The sequence below is a fragment of the Pogona vitticeps genome, chromosome 1 (genome assembly GCF_051106095.1).
Source record: "Pogona vitticeps strain Pit_001003342236 chromosome 1, PviZW2.1, whole genome shotgun sequence".
Classification (NCBI taxonomy): domain Eukaryota; kingdom Metazoa; phylum Chordata; class Lepidosauria; order Squamata; family Agamidae; genus Pogona; species Pogona vitticeps.
The window spans coordinates 232,237,848-232,261,768 of record NC_135783.1 but is presented as its reverse complement, the minus strand read 5'-3'; the positions used below and the strand labels follow the sequence as shown (position 1 = coordinate 232,261,768).

At 39.4% G+C, this 23,921-nt stretch overlaps 1 protein-coding gene across 1 annotated transcript; it reads right to left on the bottom strand.

Moving 5' to 3' along the window:
• Positions 1–23,921, bottom strand: HACD2 (3-hydroxyacyl-CoA dehydratase 2). Its single transcript, XM_020801083.3, has 7 exons — positions 23,616–23,921; positions 17,099–17,216; positions 15,808–15,826; positions 14,225–14,313; positions 7,712–7,833; positions 5,175–5,353; positions 1–2,752 (listed from the first exon to the last, which is right to left on the bottom strand). Exons 1-7 carry the CDS (start codon positions 23,819–23,821, stop codon positions 2,670–2,672), a joined length of 816 nt encoding a protein of 271 aa, XP_020656742.3. The 5' UTR covers positions 23,822–23,921; the 3' UTR covers positions 1–2,669.

Below are 23,921 nucleotides of genomic sequence, written 5' to 3'. Positions count from 1 at the left end.
ATGGGGGCATGTGATAACTGTGTGCATTCAGCCATACATTAATGACTACATGGGCCCAAGAAGCATGGATAAAACATGCTTGCTTTCATGTACTGTATGAAGCAGTCTTTACCAGCTGCTGCTTGGAATTAACCTGCACTGTGGTCATTGAACTGGTAATTAATAGTTAGTTAACCACAGAGTTAATCCCTGCTGTGATATATGGATGGGAGTTGTCCGATCCTTGTCAAACAATGAAGAATTCTGTCATCTGTTTCCATTCCCTCCCTCTCCAAAGCATCTAAGCTGAGGAAAAGTCTAAGAACCGCTACTGATGTACCTAAAGCCCTTTGTGTGCAAACATGGAAGTGATACTGCATAGTCCTGACATGTTTGTAAATCATAGCTGCTAAAACTATGTTAGATCATAGCTGGCAAGGCTATACCTTTTCCTAACATGATGTCTGGAGTCAAACACATTTGGATGGAATTTCTTGCCCTGTTATGAGGATTTAAAAAACAGAGAGGTTTTGGGTGGGGGATCCTAGCATGTTATTTTAAATTTAAGCATTATGAATACAAACTAAAAATTGTCTTGAAAGCTCTCTAAAAGGTACAAGTTCCATACAGATAATACGCCAGTTATTAGCCAACTGTCTACAGATCGCTGCCAGATTCTACACAAGTTACAGAACCTATATATATGTATATATATTCAAAACAACAGAAGATAAGTTATAATCTTACTGTCATAACTTAGATATGTTCAGACAATACTCTGCTCTTTTAAGGCATAGTTAGTATGCTATACTGAAAGTAAGCAGGGGGGGAACTATTGATCCTTTCTACATTTTTGCTCATTTCTTGCTCTTCAGACTGCAAGATTTGCATCAATCTGTAAATCACAGTCTTGGGCACCTGGGGTGAAATGAGTTCTTGAGGGCACATGTAATAAAGGTGCTAATGAGAAATCATTGTTCTTCTTGAAATTTGCCATTTTGATGTGTATATTACACAGTCCACACACATTCATCTACAAATGGCACAATACAAGCTGCTGCCTTTTCCTGTGTTGTTTATACACAGTGAGACGAACTCTTGGACTAAAGAGATCTGCAAGAGGAATGCATCTTTATAACCAACATGAATGCCAAAAGAGTTCAGGGAGTCAAATAATTGTTTCTGACAACCAAAATGAAAGATAGAAAATGACAGCATAATGTGAAATTAATTAGCATATTAGAATGAATGAGAAATAGCCTGGATGTCACTTTCAGAAAACATGTCAGTGAACACAAAGTTCTTTGGTGATAATCTAAACTAGAACATAATGGTGTTCATAATTAACTACTGAAAGAAGGGTGCCCAAGGCTAATGGTTTAAAACAAGCTCATGGTATCTTCTTTGTGGTTTCATAATCACGTAATTTGAGTTACAACCTTTTTTCTGTTATTCAGTACCAGGTAGGCTAATAGTAATATTAATATTAAAAATGAGGTTTTTTCCCCCAAGAAAACACAATACTTATGTTAAGAAATTATAACGCTTCTCTCTCTTCCTAGTATAGCTGGTAATCATGGAGCCTAAAAGGAGCAATCAGCATTTCCCACCAGACTTTCCTAAAGAGGTTACTTAATCAAACCAAGAATTCTCATCTGGTTCCCTTATAAAAATGTCATTCTCTGAGTGAGTAAACTTTGAAGTAAATTGGACTTGCCAGCATTAACAATGCCTTTAGGCACAACATTAGTAGTGCTGTTAAAAACATTTTGAATTTTAAGCAAACTTGTTTTGAAAACAGGCTGAGAATGTTTGTGAATGATGATCACTGAAAGCAAGTATTATCACCTTCATTCATGTTTACAAAATGCTACTTATGTTTAGAGAGTTAATAATTCTCCACTGACATCAGTTTCAGTTATAAATTATTTGTTATATGCATTTCAGTAAAATTGAGTGCCAAGTAAAAAATAAGTCAGCGTATTAAAAAAAAGAAGCAAGAGAACATCCATGTTTGAGGTAATAAGATTAAGTTGCACCTTTCAAATGGACACTCTTCTGCAATGTTGCACTATTTAAAGGCCCTATTCTTTAAAAAAAAAAACCTAGCTGTGTAGATTATGCAACCAATTACTACTGCCATCATTGCAATGGGTCCCTCCCTGTGGTTGTTCCCTGAATTCCAATGAATACAACCTTATCCAGAGTGAAAGTCAGCAAAGTCTTTTCATTAATCTGTTCCAGACAAATTCTTAAAAGCATTCCACATAACAGTTACAATATACAGAAGTATGTGACATGCAAACAAGTCTGTAACTAATAAAATAATCCAAATTCAACCACCACATTTACTCTATCCCTCATAACTATCAGCAAAAATATGTTCTACTAGAAGCACTTAACAAATAAATTAAAAGAATGATAATATGTGCAATTGTAAAAGGGCATGCTGAAAAGGTAGATGATTTTGCTGAAGAATTACCAGTGCTGAAAGATATATTTAGGACTCACCTAAGCTTTTCATTATGACCTTTATATTTTAGTACTTCTGAAAGCTTGCTTACATTTTGTATATGTGTGTGTGTAAGTGTGTGTGTGCGTGTGTGTGTGTGTGTGTGTGTGTGTGTGTGTGTGCGCGTGTGTTTGCATGATTACAATTGCATGTGCATCTCTATGAACAAAAGCTGGAACTACTCAGATTTCTTGTGTTCTTCAGGAAGGGAAAGTACTTTTCTCCTCTGATGCAGCATATGAAAATACAGCTGAGGGAAGACTGAAAAACAAAGTAGAATTATGTTAAAGGAAATTAGGATTTCATCTACACACAGTTTAGCTAATATCAAGTATTCAACATCATTCACACAATCATATTAGTATCACCCAAGATACTTTAATGCCTAAAGGAAATGACAAAATAGTACTCCTCTTTGCCTCCTTCCATATAGAGAAATTGACTGACCTGGCCACCCAATATAAATTCTATGTCGAAAAAAGGACAAGATATTTCACCACAGCAGAGGCAGCAGCCTAGATTTGAAAGTACAGGAAATGCATAGCAGCGCAGACAACTCCACCATATAATACTTGAATATTATATTCAAGGCACCCAGCATTTACTGCCTGAGGAAATTATTTGCTTTGCCTTGTGGCAGGACCAGGCTTCAAAGGCTAATTTTATACCTTCTGCTCATTATTAAAAAGACATCCTGAAAAGATTCTAAACAGCTGATTTTAGATCACCATGGAACAATGTTGTATCTGTACATCTTTTATTTAAAGATTTAATGTGTCATATAGATTTAATGTGTCATATTTCTGTTTTTGACATGCTTGTACAGTTTGTAATTATATATCTTGAATTACAAACTGTACATGCATGTCAAAAACAGAAATTGATCTACTTAATGCCAAACAGATTTTGTCAAAAAGTTATTCTCGAGAAAATAACATTTTTCCTAATATGCAGACCAAACCAAATCTTTGGCACATTTTCTCCCTTTCTACTGAAATATACTGTATTGCTCTAGGCAAAAATGACCTTAGCAACAGCTGAGCTATGTTCGCTAATAATAAGCATGTAACATTTTGTTTATACACTTTGTGTAACTCTAGCCAATGAAAATCTATGATATAATAAGTTTGATAAATCTTTAAAAAGCAAAAGCAACATGTACTGTTTATATACGGCCCCACAGGCTTAAAGTTCTCTTTGGGAGGCTTACAACATAATTATGCAGGCTACACATTGTCCCCTTCCCCTCAGCTGGGTACTCGACTTACCAGCCTCAGAAGGATGGAAAGTTGAGTCAACCTTGAGCCAGTTACCTAAGCACGGGACTGAACTCAGGTCAGTTTAACCACTGCACCATGAGACTCTTCATGCCAAATGACTCATCTAATTGGTTACTATTTTAAGATATAACTGAATTATTGTAATCTTTCGTGTTCTATTCCACCATTCTGTATTCTATCTTGTAACTTCATTTCTGAGGCCTCTACTGCATAGTTAACATTGTTTAATATACAGAGAAATATTTTATACCCAATATGGTCTAGTGGATAGAATGATAGACAAGGACTCAGGAGACCTGGGTTCAAATCCCTGGTCAGCCACAGAAGCTCACTGGGGGAGTAGAACTAGCAAAATCACTTTTAAATATCTCACTTATCTTGAAAGCCCTATTAAAGGTAAAGGTTCCCCTTGACATATTTAGTCCAGTCGTGTCCAACTCTAGGGGGCGGTGCTCATCCCGTTTAGGGTGGCTATAAATTGATTCTGTCTTGACAGCACATAAAACATTTAGTTGCATGTATTTTCTATTCAAATAACTCACTGTCTTTTTCCATGAGAAAGCACTGCTTCTGGAGAGGACTGGTGTATCAAAAAACAGCAATATCCCATAAAAAAGGGGGGGGGGGGCTCTCAAGATCATCCCTTTTGCTGAAAGCAAGCAAATTCTACAGCTTTCATAGGACAAGCAGTGCATGCAATTTTTTTATAGCTCTAAGCAAACTACTCCACAATATGAAACTTGTGTGCTCCAGGGCTGCTAGGGACTTTTTTTTTTTTTTTTGCAAATGTATACATTTGTCATGTAGGGTCAACAGATTTGAGTTTTAAAACATCATAATCACCTTAAGAATCCCAACACAAGCAGATATGTCAGCCTCCCATTATTTTGCATATGCAACAAATTTTATTCAAAACTTCCATTTTCACATTCATCGCTGCAGTTATACTTAAAAACTAAGCTTCTAAACTTCATTATCCATTAGCAGGAAGATGAATCAAAACTGAAACCAAAAGGCTCTTTTATGAGCATGTGTCTTTCAAAACTAGAAACAGGTCACTTATAACAATCCCTGTATTTATTTTCATCTCTTATTACGCCTACATGAAAAGACAAAAAGAACCAAGGCTCCTACAAATGTCAGAGCAAACCTGTTGTGTGACACTTTTACAACTGGAGACACTGTTCAGATAAGCTCTTGTGCCTCTCTCCTTGATGTAGAGGTAGGCATTTAGGTTTAACATCCATTTTCAGTGTTAATCACCTACCATTATTTTTAATGCTTATTCATTTTAGATTATTGAAAAACAGCTAAACAATGTAATACCAAATTGTTTTCAACCATTCTAATCTGCTCTGGCAGAATTAGTTTCATGGGCAAAATTAACTGAGTAGTACACTTACTTGGAATATAAGATATCATAGTCAGGATCAGGAATGTATAGTAATCAAATGAGAAATTGTATTTGTTGGGTAAACGAATGGAATATAAACCAGACTGCCTGACAAAAGGCAGAGCAGCATATATTGTGAGCAATTCTCCTGAAACTCCCATTGGATACAGTACAATGAAAAAGGTGTATCTAAAGAAACAAAACAAACGTAGGTAAAGACATTCATAACATTATCCGAGGTGCATTCAATCAGAAATAAGTCTAACTGAATATAACGGGACCATACTGTGTGTGAGATAGGACTTCCACATTTAGTCTCTGAATTCTTGTGAAATGTCTAAAATTTAAGCACTTGAACTGTGGTTTTTCTACTCATAACAAAAACACTCAAAGCCAAAGCCAACTTTCAGAAGATTTACATTGCTTCCTATTTCTGGGAACTATGACTACATTTCTGTTCACACTGGGCTAGGACCACATCCCCCCTGAACTCTCTTACACCTGACTGGAGATGTGCAGCATTACACTGTCACTTTAAACAGCCTGAAACTACACATTTTCCTTCAAGTGGCCTCCACTTGCCTGAAATCTGACCATATAGTAAGTGACTTATAAATAACATATTGCACACTGCTGGCCCGTTGTTGGACTCAATTCAAAGTGCTGATTATGACCTATGAACCTCTACATAGCTTGGGCCCAGGCTGCCTGAAGAAACATTTCTCCTTGCATGAGACTTTTTAGCTTTTAAGATATTCAAAGGAGGCCACTCTCTCAGCACCCTCTGCTTTCACAGGCATGCTTAATGAGAATATGAGAGGGGACAGTCTCTGTGGCTGCTCCTGTGTGGTGAAGTGTCCTCTCTCTTGTTCTTCTAGTATCAGGTAAAGACATTTTGGGCATCTGTCTCCGTCACGGTGGCTATGATTATTTAAATGTGCTTTAATGTGTGCACTTTAATGGGGTCGATTATCTCCCCAATGTTGTTCAACATCTATATGAGACCGCTGGGTGGGGTCATCAGGGGGTGTGGGGCATCGTGTCATCAGTACGCTGATGACACCCAGCTCTACATCTCCTTTTCATCAGCTGCAGAAGAAGCTGTTCTGTCCCTTCAGCACTGCCTGGGGGCTGTACTGCAATGGATGCAGGAAAATGGGCTGAGGCTGAACCCGGACAAGACGGAGGTACTGAGGGTGGGCGCCCCCACAGTAGGCAGCTTGGGAAACTCTCTCTCTCTTTTGGCGGGGTGACTCTTGCCGCCAAGAGTGGGGTCTGCAGCTTGGGATCCATCTGGACCTGACACTCACTATGGAAACTCAGTGGTCCTTACCGCCTTCTTTCACCTTTGGCGGATAGCTCAGCTGCAACCCTACCTCAATGTTGGGGCGTTCACTACCCTGGTGCATGTGCTTGTAATCTCAAGATTAGACCATTGTAATGCGCTCTACGTGGGGCTACCTTTGAGGCTGATGCAGAAACTCCAAGTGGTGCAGAATGCGGCGGCCAGACTCCTTAGTGGAGTGAGAAAATGTCAGCATATCTCTCCTACTCTGGCCACACTGCACTGGCTGCCCATTTGGTTCCGCATTGACTTCAAAGTGTTGATGCTTATGGATAAAGCCCTAAATGGTTTAGGGCCTCGATATGCCTACTCCCACCAAGATCTACCTGTATCACTCGTTTGAGTCAGGAAGGGAGGCTGAGGAGGCCGACGCCGAGGGAGGCCCGAAAGGAAAGGACAAGGAATCGGGCCTTTTCGGCGGTGGCTCCTCGCCTCTGGAACAACCTCCCTCCAGAGATTCGTGTGGCCCCGTCACTGGGTATTTTTAAGACTCAATTAAAAACTTGGGTGTTCAGGCAGGCCTTCCCTCCAGCTAACATTTAATTTCTTTTTCTTTATCTTTTGTTATCTCTTTATCTTAAAGAATTTGTTTATTGTTTCTTATTTTATACTTGCTACTTTGGTATATGCACGTTATTTTTTATTTGTCTGAAAGCTGCCTAGAGTGGTCGTAATGACAAGATAGGCGGGGTATAAATTTAAATAAATAAATAAATAAATAAATAAATAAATAAATAAATAAATAAATAAATAAATAAATAAATAAATAAATAAATAAATAAAGGTTGCTTTAGTGTTTGTATAAACAATTTTAAAATTATACTTTATTTCACTGTTTTCTAATTATATCTTTATTGTTCTGTTTAACTTTATTTGTATTTTAATTATTGTGAGCTGTCTTGCCTCCCTTTATGGGAGAAAGGCAGTACTGAAACCAAACAAAACCAAATGGATACTATAATTCACTCAATTGTATCCCAAGATATAAGAGATTATAGAAGTTAGTAATTTTTAGAACATACACATGGATTATTAGTAAGGAACCCAATCATCATAATTATTATTAGTATCAGTAGTGGTAATGAACTTGCATTTATGTGCAGGACACTTAACTATCATCTTCATTTTTAAGAAGTAGTCCTTCTCTTTCTTATAACTCTTATGACAGTTTTTCAAGAAGTATTTAAATTTAATATCCCTACCTGGCCCATTTGATGAGGTAAGGGAGGTGATTTAATAAGCTGAAAGTATAAAAGGAGTAACGAATTATCTCTGTCACTGTCCAAGCAACAACAAAGAGGAGGACACTGTCTTCACTTTGCACCTGTGGAAGGAAAATGTAGTTGGTGAAAGCTGAAAGTACATTGTAAGTAATTAAAAATGCCAAGCCAAACTTATAACTTTCATCCCCAAGCAGATGCACTGTTTATCATCAATCTATGGAAGAAGAACCATAAGGCCCACTAACACCAGAAACAATTTAAATACTATGAACCTTTTTTGTAAAACAAGTACATGAAAATCTTCCTCAAATGTAAATGATTTTTAAAAAACAATCCAGTTTACTGCATTCCAGTTAAGGAAATACAAAGTGTGAGCAGAATAACAATAGTTGAAAAAGCACTTAACTCCTCTTCAGTTGAAATATCTCAAAAGTTGGGCCCAAATAATATGAAATTATTTGAAAGAAGTGGTTGTGATTACACTGTAAGCTATGGATAGTTAGAAGAAAATTCTTAATTGTCCACGTGCCAAGTAAACTCTCTAAACATAGTCTTAGCTTAATGGAAGTCAGTACTCCATTAGAGGCTTTTGTGCAGTTGAGGTAAATGTCAAACTATCCAATCACCGCCGTTTTCATAGAGGTTGCACACGACTCCCAAAGGAATACTGACCAAATGTTCAGGATCCAACTGACCAGCTGCTACAGCGGCAGTCAATAGGAACTGAGATTAACTGTCAGGCGGAGGAATATGAACCAGGTGATAGGCTAATCAGTTTTTTTCTAGGCTCCGGGAGACTCCAGTGACATCTGCGCCTGCACAGAACAACACCGTGGTGTGAATCACAGAAACCACGAAGAGGAAATTGAACATAAGTTCAGTAGCATGGGTCCCTCGCAAAACAGTGGCTTCCATGAATCTAAGCAATGCTTAAAAGCCTCTCTCTGTCAAGCAGTAAACCAAGTATCTTAAGGAAATATTCAGATTCAGACCTCTGAGCAAGTAGAAAACAGCAGAGAAGTGAGAGTCTAATAATTAGACTAATTTATTCGCAAAGGTTTTCACGGCCGGGATCCAATGGTTGTTCTGGGTTTTTCGGGCTCTTTGGCCGTGTTCTGAAGGCCAAAGAGAACACGGCCAAAGAGCCCGAAAAACCCAGAACAACCAATTAGACTAATTCCTTTCTTGTTAGGTTCTGGTTCGTGTGATTTTTACAATAGTAGTCTAAAACATCAATACAAAGTCCATATAAATGGACAGACTTGTTGATATTTCTGTATATCTGTCTACTGAGTCTGAGAGAGAAAGAGACGATGGTAGACATGTGGCTGCAAGGCCACAGGAGCCTCCACAAAGCTGCATCAAAGAGGTAGTGCAAGAAGCACTGTTCATCTGGGAGAAGTGTACAAGCTCACTCTTCCTGAGACCTTGATCCTCCTTACTGGCATGGGAAAGACCTGCAGCATGGGCTCCTTGCACATGGCCCAAGGTGCTCAAGGGACTCTGGCTGAAAGAAATAGTACTCCAGCTACTCCTTTAGCACCAGAGTCAAATGACCATAGATCCTAGGAATCCACTTTCACCATTTCTGGTACAAGTAAATATAGTGTCTCTGGGTAGTAAACAGAAAGTCGTAACTGCATCACTGATATCATCTCCAAGGTAAATAACATGTATTGCATTGTTTTACTTGTCCACCTCCAGTTTTGAAATCAGAGAATCAGTAAGAATCATGTACCTTGGGCAAAATGCAGGTGGAATGCATGAAGGTGGAATACTGGAAGCCGCCTAGAGTGGTCTTTTAGGCCAGATGGGCGGGGTATAAATCAAATAAATCAAATAAATCAAATAAATAAATAAATGAATGAATGAATGAATGAATGATAGGTGGTACTTCCTCTCTTTTCACAATATCTTTAAATAAGTATTTATTAACTTGCTGTTTAGATTACATTGGCTTAAACCCAGTTGCTAGTTCCAGCTAGAGGAGATCAAGTGAATTCTAGCTGGGACCACCAATGAGATTCAGGCTGTATTTGTTAAAGTGTCTCCTTCGAAGCATTAATGTCACGGACTGTTGTAACTTACTGCTTTGAATGCATTTTGGTGCGGCTTATGCTTTTAAATGGATACTTATACCTTATTGCTTTGACTGTGTTTTGGTGTTGCTTATATTTCTTAATATGTTATTTGTTTGATCTTTTTGGATTTTTTGCTTTTACTGTAGTTCCTTTCAATACTGTCTTCTAATGATGTAAGCTGCTTTGGATCCTTTTTAGGGAGAAAAACAGGATAAAAATATTTTAAATAAATAAATCAATAAGTACATAAAAGCTGACTAGTGTGTGTTGGTGTTGCCCTCTCTTTAACAGAAATGGCAAGTTTAATGACCTATTTTTTTTTTCCACTAAAGCAAAATAATTTAAAAAAACAGCCTTGTGGCGCCTTAAAGACTAACACATATTATGTCACACGCTTTCTGGGCCCAATTCATCCTCTCACACACTTGATATCCTGGCTGGCAAGTTCACATTGTGTACAAGTTGCCCCTTCCCGCAAACTCTACACATATGAATCCACCACAACAGCTTAAGTTGTACACATGTCTTAGTCTTTACAGGGCCACAAGACTTCCCATAGCCCTCTCTGCAAAACATTAACATAGCTGGCCTTCTGTGTATTCAAAAGGGGAACAAGTGCACTGCAGCACAGGAAAAATGAAGGAGGGAGAAGTTGTTCCAATTCTGGCTGCTTCCAGACAGACAACATCTAGTGCTGCCATCAAAAAGCATTGTACAGCTATTTTTACACTCCTCTGCAGATTTCGTATGATAAGCAAAAAGGATGAAACAAGTGGTGAAAAAATATGAGGAAGTACAAATGTAAGGAATCTGGAATTCCCATAAAATCTGACATCTCATGGCCAGGCACACCTCATCTGGAGAACCTCTGCTGTGGCTTAAGTTACAGAGACAGCAAGCTAATCTTTTCTCACTAATGCCGAAGCTCATATATAGGAGCCTCGGCTGCCATATCGGACTAGCCTGTCTCTTTGAGAATGACTTGCACATTCCATTTCTATTCTGTTTTCTCAAACATGCTTTCTAGTAGGGCTGCGTGCAAATGCACAGCATTCATATTCAGCCCTCAGTCATTTCAGTCTAGTTTTAAAAACTTCACACTAGAGTGTACTCCTTTTGCCAAGTTGCAAACCACAGATTTGCGGGATGTAAACAAGCTGGAAGAACAGCACCAAGGATAATTATACTTGGGTAAATTCTGTTCTCTCTAACAAAATGGATTTTTCTGCAATCTGGAATAAAAAAAGAAAAATCACAGGGAAAACAAAGGACAATGATCACCTGACAGCACACTCATACCCCATAAAAGCGAGTAAAAATATGCTAATGTCTACTCTGGAAGCATCACTAGCTTAGTTAAATAGTGCATGTGCATGCCTTTATCCATTTATAACCCTCTCCATTTATCTTCCTGTTCAGAAAGATGCATGCCAGCCAGCTTAGAAAAGAAAACTGTGCCTATCAGTTCTCAGGCTGCAAAAATCATTATGTAAGAAGACAGTGTCATTGGAGATTGCTGCTAATTCTTCCCTTATCCTGCAAATTACCCTGCCTTCTCAAGGAAAACTGTAGCAATTCGTCTTGACTCTGCAAGTTGGCCCTAAACTGTATTTATGTTTTGAAAAGATATATAAACCCAAGACAGCAATCCTACACAGCTTCTGAAGTAATGGGCCTTAATCCTCATAAGTGCTAGTGTTGCACTCTGCGCTATTACTGGGGACACAAAAGAAAGCTGACAGAATGCATAAAGTTGTGCTCCTCAAAGAATCTTAACAGATATTTAGCTGAAGTAAATTGGTAAAGCTTATGGCTTAACTACATTTGTTAGTATGCCCAGCATTTTGTGGAGTTTCAGAACTTTTAATAGTGAACATGTACAAATGAGTGCATCTATTTTGAGCACAGTGTGTTTCTAAGGGAAGATTTACACTTTCATTCCCCTGCCATAAATCTAACAAAAAGTTCTCACCATCACTACAATTAATGACAGGAAAACAGCACCCATCAGCACTCTGGCCTCCTCTCCCATCTGTTCTTTTACCTGTATGCTTCAATCCAGATTCAAATTTGTCCTCTTAATGCTCATAATTAAAATTTTAAGCACACACAGACACACAATATTGCAGGCAAGTCACCTGTAGTTAGAGCCTTATGATCAGAAGACAATTTTGTAAAAAAACATACATTTTATGCTCCTTAATGTCACCTATTGGCAATATCAAGAGTGCTCTTTTGTGTGTCCAGTTCCCTATTTGAGAGAAGAATTTGGCAATTGAGATTTAGATAGCCAACAGCTTGAAAAACCACCTGTAATATTAATAGAAGCTATAGATGTTAGGCTTTTATCAGGCCTCTGGAGCTATTAATCAGTGGAATGCTGCTGAATTATCAGTGCTATTAGGCTTAGAGATAGCCAACTGCTCAAAACAAAACACAGTCCTCTTTCTGCTCACAAGCAACAGAGAACTTGATAGCTATATTTGACACAGAGGCACTCTTCCTTTCACAGACAACTGCCAACTAGTACGCAACTACAGAATAAACTGTAACTTCAGAACTCAGAAGGCATGAGAATGTCTTGACCTAGTTACTGCTTACAGCATCATACACATTTTTCCTTCTTCTGCATGTACCTGATGAACCAGATTAACTTGAGAAAATTATCTTAACAGTGCAACCCACAGAATCGTGCAATTGTAAAAGGAACTGCGAAACAAGAGCAGTCGAAAACGGTATCACTGAGACTCATCTTCTTTTCTAAATCTTTCTGCAACACCTGGTGAAATTTAATTACGCTATATGGAACAGATATGAATGACTTGAAAGATTCTCTCTCCTTTTTTGAATTTTTAAAAATCACAGGTAGTTCAGTTCACACCTGGACTATGAACTACTGGTTGGTCATTCTGCAGGTAAACTGTTCAAAGGGGCCAGCATCACACCTATGTCCAGAGAAAGAACATGGGTGTGTTTGTTTAATCTGGCAGTGCTGAAGAAATGCCTGATACATCCCGGGGGGGGGGGGGGGAGATACCTAAGCCTAATTGTTATTTTTTAACTAAGGTGGATTTCTTTCAAATACAGTACATCAAAAAGTTCTAGCTGCATTAAGATTCCACAAACATAATCCATTTGTCACTTGAGGAAGTTCAAATAAGGCACAAAGGATGTTGTACTATTCTGACAGCTTTCCTCACTAATTTGTTTTTGTTTTCCTGACTTTTCCAGCGACAGACTATTTCCCCCTTTTCTAATGAAAGGTAAGAAAGCAATATGAAAACTGAAGCTCTGAAGATTCATTTGAGAGATCAGTCAAGGGGATTTCAGGTAACAAGGAGCATAAAGGCCACTGCATGCTAAAAACGTGGCCATCCCAGGACTGAAAACAAGCATTACTGAACTACCTCATGCACTTAAATATTAAACACTACACACCAAGAAGCCGAGCTAAGACAAAATGTGTTATGGATTGCAAAATAATACAATCATTTAATTAGATTGATAAAAAAAAGTTAAAGGAAGACAACTACTGTTTTTAATCTCATTTCGAACTGCCTTGAATTCGGGTTTTGGGAAACAAGCAGGATAGAGAGTCAAATAAATAAATTGTCTTCTGTAAGAGACAGTTAGTTCAAGAGAAATCAGAAGTATGAAGAATTTCCCATTAATGAAACTGAAAATATAGGGAATATTCAACCAAGAGACTGAACATATTATCCATGCATCCATATGTGATATCTTACAAAATCTTTAACAGCGGAATTTCTTCAGTGAGCTTGGGTGTGCAGATATCCTTACAGGAAAAAGCAAACAACTTTCACAACAATGTAGATAACTCTAATCTTTAAAGAGGATCAATATTTAACAGCTTATTAGCAGATTCTTAATTAGAGCTGTTCATTTTCATATAATTGTCACTGCATGTTAAATACCACATATAGAGGTGTTTATAGAAATCATAGATTAACTGGACCCACATAAATCCATTAAACTTTGTTTCAAAGGTACTAAAAAGCTGCATGAAAAATGTTACCAGACAATAATAGCAACAAGGAATTTAAACAAAGTTGTAAGCCTTGGATACTGAAAAGGAAACTACAGTAGCAACTTGGCAGAAGAGTCTACTGTGTATTTACTACCTCCCTACCCAGTTTCACCCCCATATAATACTCTTTTCTCCCCAAAGTCTAAGGGTTCCATGAATTCTTCTTAACTGTGGTGCAGAACCAGCACAGAGCGACAGTACAAATTTAATAAGAGTGCTGCATACATCTTTTGAGGCCCCAAAACTAGATTATATAGAGGTGTTCATAGAAATCATAGTGAAACCACTACAAAGGAACAACAAATTTATAAAAGATGTCAAAGATTTTGGTACAAATTAAACATACTTTTTCTTCCCACTTACCTCTTTTACACTGTGGGTTACAGCCCAAATCAGAAAAACTCTTGACATCACTTGGAAAGCTGTCAGGACAACAGAAGAAGGAACGATCCCTGCAAATACAGCTTAGAGTTTGTACAAATCCTCAGTTCTAGTGTTCCTAAGAAGTTCTATTCCTTCTTATGCATAATCTGGAGGATAGTGCCAATTGAGGCTGGCCAGCAAAAGCAGAATTATTTCCTCTATTTTACATTAAACTCAACAATTCCAAACATAAGTGTTCTGGCAGGCCCTGTCACATACAGTGGGGTCTCTACTTAAAAACTTAATCCGTATTGGAAGGTGGTTCTCAAGTTGAAAAGTTCTTATGTTGAATCTGCATTTCCCATAGGAATGCATTGAAAACCATTTAATCCGTATCTGCTCTTTTCCGTCCATAGAAACTACAGTGGAACCTCTACTTAAGAACTTAATCCGTTTTGGAATGGTGTTCTTAAGTTGAAACGTTCTTAAGTTGAAGCAAAATTTCCCATAGGAATGGACTGAAAACCAATTAATCCGTTCTGGCTGATTTTTTGTTATGTAGAGGTGCGTTCGTACACTGAAGCATTAGTTCCCATAGGAACTAATGCAAAACTGGTTAATACGTACTCTACCACTAGGGGGAGAATTTTTTTTAACCTAAGATGACCTAAGGTTAAAAAAAGAGCAGGAAAGGTTTTTTTCCTGTTCTTATCTTGGATTTCTGTTCTCAAGTAGAAGCAAAATTTAGCAAATGGAGCTGTTCTTAAGTTGGATTGTTCTTAAGTAGGGACGTTCTTAAGTAGAGACCCCACTGTATCTGATCTCACAACCAGCGGAAGACTGGTTACCCAAAGGGAGGCCTGTTAGAGCAAAAGGAAAGGTTACATGACGACCCCTCCACTCCACATTTTCCAAATAGGCTACTGGTTGATGCCTCATAAACTAGATAAGCAGATTGTCTGTGGAGGTGCTATTATAATTCAAAGCACTCTTTCACTACAGTAGTTAAACACTCCCATCAGCCTCAGTCTGAGATATTGGATGGATTTTGTTTTGTGACTTATTTATGGCTTATTTTTTGGAACAACCTTCCCTATCATCTTTTTAAGTACAATAAACTGCTACAATCAGGAACAATACGCCGAGTCATAGTGAATTTTTGAACCAACTGAATTTCCTTTTGAATGTTTTATTCATGACTGCTCTGGTTAACAACCGTATATGAAGTTGAGAATACTCCTGACATTTGCCTGGTTTGAAATATGAAATATGCTAATGGATGATCTCAGGCAACTGGTCTGTTCTGAATTGATTTGATTCTTCTTTGGTGACAATGGCGAATGATGGTCCTGTACTTACTGTAATAAAGTTTCTGGTTCCTCCCAACTCAGATTCTACACTACAACAGTTTACTATTGTTCAGGATGTTCCTGGGACAACCAATGTGGCTGTTATAATAAACTGGTAGTTAGGTTTCTGAAATGATTTACTAGCTATTCATTGTTTTGTTTCTGGGCCATGCCAAATACCCTTTGGTGATACATTTGAGATTTCATTAATAAAAAACTGAATTGAAAACTTACCTATCATGCAATGCAGGATCTAAAACAAAAAAGATTAAGTCAATATTAACCAGTATTTTTCATGCTACTGATATATATTTGACTACAATACTGTAGCAGCCTATGATGTCTAAGAAGAACATTTCTTTAATCTTATTTGTTATATCTGCATATTTAATCTGTTCAGAAACAAGGACTATCACCTATACCTTTTTGTCAAAGAGCATATTCTTTTACACAGAATATGCTCTTAGAAGAGATTATTATTATTATTAATTGTATTTATACCCCGCTTATCTAGTTATTTCGACCACTCTAGGTGGCTTACAACATAAAACATAACAAGTTTAAGAAAAATTTGTAACAATTAATTAATTAAATGATTTTGCAATGGGAAAAATACAAAATAAATCAAATAAAGAGAAAAAAAAAGGAAAGAGGACAGGAATCAACTGTAAGGGAAGGCCTGCCTATACATCCACGTTTTTAGTTGGTTCTTAAAAGTACCCAGCGAGGGTGCAGCACGAATCTCTGGAGGTAGGTTATTTCAGAGGCAAGGAGCCACCGCCAAGAAGGCCTGGTTTCTAGTTCTTTCCTTCCGGGCCTCCCTCGGTGTCAGGCTCCTCAACCTCACCTCCTGGCTCACGCGGGTGACACGGGTAGAGCTAGTTGGGAGTAAGCGTTCCGCCAAGTATTGAGGTCCTAAACCGTTTAAACCCTTTCAGCTTTCTCAAAATACCACGGGTATTGTCACATATTAATTTTCTCTCCCTAATGAGACCATTAGAGCAGGTTCTTAGCTTCCAAAACTAAAACAATCCCTACTCTATTCCCATTGCCGAAGACATAAGTGAATGACAGAACCGGGGGGACAAAACTGAGAGATAAAAACTCATTTATGAAGAGGATTTGATTTTGCAGGGTCAGGTGAGTTCCAATAAGCATAGGATCTCTTGACTTGATAGTTTACTGCTGCACATAGTAGGGAAAGAATATATGATTCCCTAATTCAAAAATTCTACCATTCAGCTAAAACAAGTAAACCTATTTCTCATTTTAAATCGACTATCACTAAATGACATCAGAAAACAGATTAAATTTAATAAGCATTATTTCATCATTTAAAATTATCATCCTTTAAACTTTACTTTCTGATGTACAATGAAACAAACCTGCATTTACCAAGAACGTACCTACAAAAAGGGCTAGTATTAAATGCAGCACTATAGGAACAAGTTAATGACTGGAACAGATTTTAAAAAACCCTCAAGAAGTAATATTTAGAGGAGCACCTTCCCTGTAACTCACTTACCTCAAGCAAAGCACCAGTTTGGAAGAATTTCAAAGGCTTTTCTATTGAATAGTAAAGATTGTGATAGCTACCCTTGGCGAGGTATGCTCTAACTAGCCCAACAGCTATAACAAGCCACCTAGGGAAAAAAAGAAAAGAAACATTGTCAGATGTTTTATTAATATCTTTTAAAAAACAAAACCATGAATAGTCCTCTCTATACAACATGAAATGATGCACTAATTAGAAACCAACATTTTAAAGCTTATATATTTAAACACTTAATTCTCCTCTCCATTGGTATAAAGTAATGATAAAGAAGAAACTGTTTCTAATTAATTAAATAACGGCCCTAGTCCAAGGAGTTTGGTATCTGGATGTTAAGCCTATATCCTGATGTTCTCTCACTTCAACTGTTCCTATTGCATAACTGACAGATCAAGTGGGCTGTCATGTTCTGAAGTGATTTTGTCAAGATTGCAAACCTATGGTGCCATGGGGTTTGGGGCATTTTTCCAAATTTCAAGTGCCCTAAATAGAGTTTTGGGGCTGGCAATGGTAAACCATGCCCAGAACATCTGACATACCTTGAAAACTCCGACTAGGGCCACTATAAGTTGGAATTGACATCACATAACAAAAACAATAGAGCATTCTCTGATTTATCATGATTCCTTGACTTCTATTTAATAAGTAAGACTTTTAATATCCCTAGGGATCTCAGGGCAAAGTGCCTGGAAAACCTTAATTACAACTTGTCAAGATTATCTAATATTATAGTGACATTCATTCATCGACGCCAATATATTTATTTATTTATTTATTTATTTATTTATTTATTTATTTATTTATTTATTTATTTATTTATTTATTTTATACCCCGCCTATCTGGCCCACCGGACCACTCTAGGCGGCTTCCAAATATAAAATCAAATAATAAAACATAGACAAATACATAATAATCAGACAAGAACAGCAGTAAAAATAAAAAGGAAAAGTAAGAAAAAATCAAGAGTTGGCTGGAGGGAAGGCCTGAATAAACAGCCATGTTTTTAATTGGGTTTTAAAGGTGCCCAGCGTGGGGGCCACGCAAATCTCCGGAGGGAGATTGTTCCAGAGGCGAGGAGCCACCGCCGAGAAGGCCCGGTTTCGTGTCTTCTCCTTCCGGGCCTCTCTTGGCATCAGGCTCCTCACCTCCTGACTCGTGCGGGTGATCCGGGTAGACCTTGTTGGGAGGAGGCGTTCCGCCAAATATTTATGAACTAATAATTATTTTAAATGGAAAAAATTCAGCTGAAAAATGAAACATTATTTTTTAAATGCCCCATGACACCCCCTGGTTCCTAAAGTGTATGCATAGGTCAATTGTTGTTTTACTTACATTACTACAAAGACATCCTCAGTGTCTGGCTTCAACAATATAAATTAAATTTCATGACTCAGATGTAAATGTTCTTGTTTACATTAGGCCACAGAATTAAATTATTGTCCTTTAATACAATCCCCCCCTAGGACATCCTCTGTAATATATATGTAGGCTACTCATGCACACTCTGAAGAAAGCACAAGTGTGTGGCCTTGACAAACTAAAAGTATAATGACTAGTGACAAGGCACTTAAATTAAATGTTTAAAAAATTGTATAAATACTGTTAATAATAAATGAGAAAAAGAGCTGCATACTAACTTGATTAAAACAATGCAGAGTTAATTTTACATTTTAAATGTTATCTTAGACTGTGTGTTGCTCTGCAACACAGAGAAACAAACAATAAGAAAGCCAGAGTGCTGTTTTCCCATTCTAAGTGTGTCAGTGGAATATGGGGTATACGCAGGCTGGTCCTTAATCCTCCATGCTTCTCCACTTTTCCCCATAATTTACCACTGTAAAAATTGCTTCTCACAGCAATTCCGAGGAACATATCCAACATGTTATAGGGAAACAAGATGGTTTCAGATCTGAATACAGTACTTCCACCTAAATATTTCCCATCTTCCTCCATGGCTTTGCTGTCATGGTTCTCAGAACTACATTTGTTACTAGAACATGAGTAATGCCTGGAGACTTCTGTTCTAATCTGAGGCCTTTGGTTTATGTATGCTGTGAAGTTCTATCACATATCTCATGTTTTTTGTATTCACAAGAACTCTGGAGGAAGTCCCTGGATGTCTGGATTGAAGTATGTGGATGATACATTAAATCTACTTCTCATTTCTATCTCTTAGACCCAAAAACGCTTGTGGAATCCCTAACCAGATGTCCAGAGGCAGTTTTTGGATAATGGCAAAACAAGCAGAAACATATTCCATACAAGATTCTATGAGTGGCAAAACCCATTTTTCTGGATTTTCCAGTTTGGAAAGAACAAATTTTACAATGTGGGAGTCGTTCTGCACTTGTTTTTAACTCTGGGAGTACAGATGGTAATTACAAGTGATTTTTATTAGCTTGGGTTGATATGCCAGCTGCAAGACTTTTAGATGGAATCTCAAATTGGGCAGTGTCTGATGATGAGATGCGTTGGAAGCTCAACAACATCTGGAGGTTCCCAGAGTCCCCACCCTTGCCACAAGACAATGCTCCTGTTCTAGGATCCATTCAGCCACAGACAGGCCCCTGGCAGTCTTCTTAAAATACAAATAAGGAAAGAGTATTATGGAGCACATAATAAAATACTTTTAAAAATCCCCTCCCCTCTGCTCTTCCCCCTTCTCATGACGAAAGACTCAATTTACAGATTATGGGAAAGCCCTCTGCCCAAATCCTGCAAAAGCGCTATCACAGCATATCAGTTTTCTTCAACCTTGTGTCCCCCAGATGTTCTAACTAATTATGATAACTCCCATAATTTCTGACTGTTCCATGTGTCCCTTCAGTGCTAGAGGTCACAGAACAGCATTTGTTACCTAGAAAATCTTATAGGTAATACCTAGCATTTTATAGATATTGAATGAAGGGTGGTCTTGTGAGTGTAAAGGAGAGAAAAAAGTCCTCTTTCCTTTACAAACATCCTTCTATTGTATAGAAAACTCTTTCTGAACCTTGTAATACACATTCCCTCAATCATAATCTGGCCCCTCTTGTTATAAGCCTCAATAGGCTAAGCGGCACCCTCACCCAACATCCCCCCCCCCAAAAAAAGCTCAAAGGTTCCCCTCCTGCTCTGAACTGACACCTATTCTACCATGAGGGGGACAGCCTAGTGTCCCTAGAGGGCTGTCTGCCTTTGCTCCATGCCACATCCCCAGGTAGGCTTGATGGAAACATCAGCAACTGGCACCCTGTAGGGCTGAGAAAGGGAGATGGAGGCTCAAGGTTGGGAAGATGAGCTGGGGAATGATAGGTCACACCTGGGAAAGGAAGCAGAGGGTGGGTCCAGCCAGCAGAAAGCAGGTAAAAAGAAAAGTCTCCTTGCCCTACATTGAATCCAAAGGAGGAGAGTGGAGTGAAGCCAAGGAAAAGCTGGACCTGGTGTTCTGTGCCCAGGGAGATGAGAACCACCTGAAAGTACAGAATTCCTGGACTGGCATTTGGGTCTACTTCCTGGGGACATCTAAGGAGAGAGGACATGGTGGTCGTGATGCCCCAATCTCCAGCCCACCAGCATCCCTGAACCCATGGGGATTGTGACAACTGGTTGGGCACCTGACCCCCACCCTGACCCAAAAGATCTAGTGGAGACAAAAGTACTAAAAGGAACAGAGGTGGCAGCAAAAGACCGGGACACTGGTGAGAAGCTGGCACTACAGACCTTCCTTAAAAGTTGTGAACTGGCTTAGAGCTCTTCTGAAGATCCAACATGATCAAAAGACTGAACCCAGTGAGCAGAATTCAGGTTCAGGCAAAGATTGAATCTGATGGAGAGCTTGTGCTGTCAACTCTCACACATACCCAACAACCTGGCAAGATGGGTGCCAGCAGTGCCCAATCATTTCTTGTACCCTGTTCCCCTAGATCAGCGATGTCGAACCCATGGCACGTGTGCCACAGCTGGCACACAGAGCCCTTTCTGCTGGCACGTGAGCCATGTCACCAGATCGCTACTCCTCCCTGCCCAGCCAAACCTCAGGAGGTGGCTGCAGCCGGTGCTGGCGTTTCAGCAGGCAGATCCGGAGCAACTGGTGCTGGCAGCGGAGGGGTCTTGGGGCACTCCGTGCTGGGATTCCCCTTTCTGCTGCCACTTCCGGTTCCTCCGGGTCCACTGTCACAGTGGTGGCACACTGCCTGCTGTTTTTTGTTTTCCCAGTTTGGGCACACAAGCCCAAAAAGGTTCACCACCACTGCCCTAGATTAATAAATTCCAGTTTCAGTAGCTCTGGGAGTCATGATTACATAGAAGCCATGGTAGAAAAGGGTCTCCCTCCACCTTGGGAGGGGGCATCACTGCTCACATCCACCTACCCTGGAAGCTCAACATTCTTTGTCCTATTCGGTGTGTGCATACAAAATAAGTACTTTTAATTTACAATAGTATACTGCATAGTTGTGCATATCAAAGAAGTCTTCAATCTATAAAGAAACTACTATTCCTGGCCCCATTTTGCTGCTAGGCTGTTAGAACTTAAACACACATACAGTATTTACTAACAGTAAGAATAAGAAGCAACAAAATACTGCAGTGCCGAATGCTCCTGCTTAGGACTGAGCCAGTCATGCCTCCTTTCATGACACTATCTTTCCCCTTCATCTTCCTAGTTTCTACACTATTCCCCCAACATTCCAAATTCTATGATCAAGACAGTCTTCACTTAGTTATCTGGGGATTTTTCTGCTCCTTTAGAATTTTTGCCACCAGTTCTTATACTTCTATAATCATCAAATTTATTGATTTAAACAAATACGGCAGATAATAGATGTAGTAATCCCAGAATGAATAACTATACATACCTAATACGGGACAATTTTAAATATAAATGACAACTTACTTTTAACTTTGTCATCTGGCATGAATAATATACACAAAAGATTTTTGCCATTAGATTATGTTTTAACTTTGGTACTTTCCCCCCACAAATACTGCTTTGTAATTCAGATAACAACACTACACTGGCAACAGTGTTGGATTAATGTATAATATTTTTGTTCTCTGACAAAATGCCAATGCATTAAGTTTGTTATAGTTTATCATTTCACAGGAAGTGCTGTAATTCCAGACCTAAACAGGAAAGCAATTAAGTAAGTTTTAATAATACCAAAAAAGCAACAGAAACAAGGGGAAGAGATGGTAGTACTGAAATAAGAAATCTTGCAAGCACAAGTTTTAGTGTTCCATATTATTTGATTGCACTACTTTTTAAAATACATTTATTATTTTGATACATTCTTCTATTATTCCGAATGCAAACTTAAATCTTTGCGCATGCACATACACAAGGTTATAACTTAAACTTCATCTACTTTCCTCCAAGCAGTGAAATCTCCCTTCTCGTGATGTATATGGGAGCCATGGAGTGGAACTGCAGACTATTTTGACTAGCAGCAACAATGGCATAATCTGCCCTACTTCTAAACTTCCCTGACTTTGCAGAGCTTACTTTCAATCCTCACAGTAGCGGTGGCAAAATGAATGGTCATCTGTATACTGTTGCTGGCATTTACTGTGGTTAACACATAATAAATGGAGAGAAGCCAGCACATGGCAGAGATCGAGGCTGAAACCATGGAAATGATCAGTAAGAAAATGCCACAAGGCTACATACATTCCGCACAGGACAAACTGCAATAAAAAAGAAACCACATTCAAAAGGGGTCAGAAAACCACGGAAAGGCATGGATTTTGTACCTGACCACAGAGAGATAAGCCTTGTATTATCTTGACAAGACAATCAGCCATGGGACAGACATGTGAAACTCAGTGTGGTGTAGCAGAAAGAGGGTGGAAAAGGACTCAGAAAATCTGAGCTCTAGTCTGTCCTCAGCCACAGACGCTCACCCAGGTGGGGTGGAGTGGCAATGGCAAATCTGTGAACATCTCACACACCTTAAAAACTCTGTTATACTGGAAATGAGTTGACAACATAGAGCAGTATCATAAGCACACTACATCATTCGAGCATTTTCTTTTAACGCAAAGCATGGAGTGTCCTTGACAAAAATATTCACAGTAACAACAGAACCCATGTTCAGAAACGATTACACAGACCCCCAAGCTGACCCTTAACAAAGGCCTGACCAAGAGATTCACGGGGGCCCCGCTCGCTCCCCTCCTCTAGTGGTGGGAAAGGACCGGGGGGGGGAAGGTGTGACCCCTGCGCTGACAACACCAACAACCAACATTCACTCCGGATTAAAGTTCCTGTCATAAAAGGAGTGACCCGACCGACTAAACCAAGTAACGAAGGACGCGGGAGTGGAGGAAAGCAGCCCGCAGAAAGGGAGAGGAAGCGGCAAAAGGGGGAAGAGGGGGGCGAGAGGCCCAGCCGACAGCTCGGAAACGGGGAGAAGCGAGTTTAATTCCCCACCGCCCCTGAGGCGAAGCCGCCCCTCTAGCCTAGCCGGCCCCGGCCCTCTCCCGCCCACGGGGCCCTCGCTGGCTCACCCGGCTGTCATGACCACGTTATAAATGACCAGGTAGGCCGTGGCCAAAGCGCCAGGGCTTTTCCGCCGCCGGAAGCCCGTCTGGGTCTGCGGTTGCTGCTGCTGCTGCGGCGACTGCGGTTGTCCGCTGAGCCCGCAGCCATTGTTATCGGGCCGACGGCTGCTGCTGCTACTGTTGCTATAATGGCTGCTGCTGGAGGCGGCCATGGCAGCCCTTCCGCGCCCTTCGCTCCCTGCCGGCTAGAAGAAGCTGCGGCGGCGCCTGAGACCGAGAACCAACCCCCCTCCCAGGTTAGCCCCCGAGGGG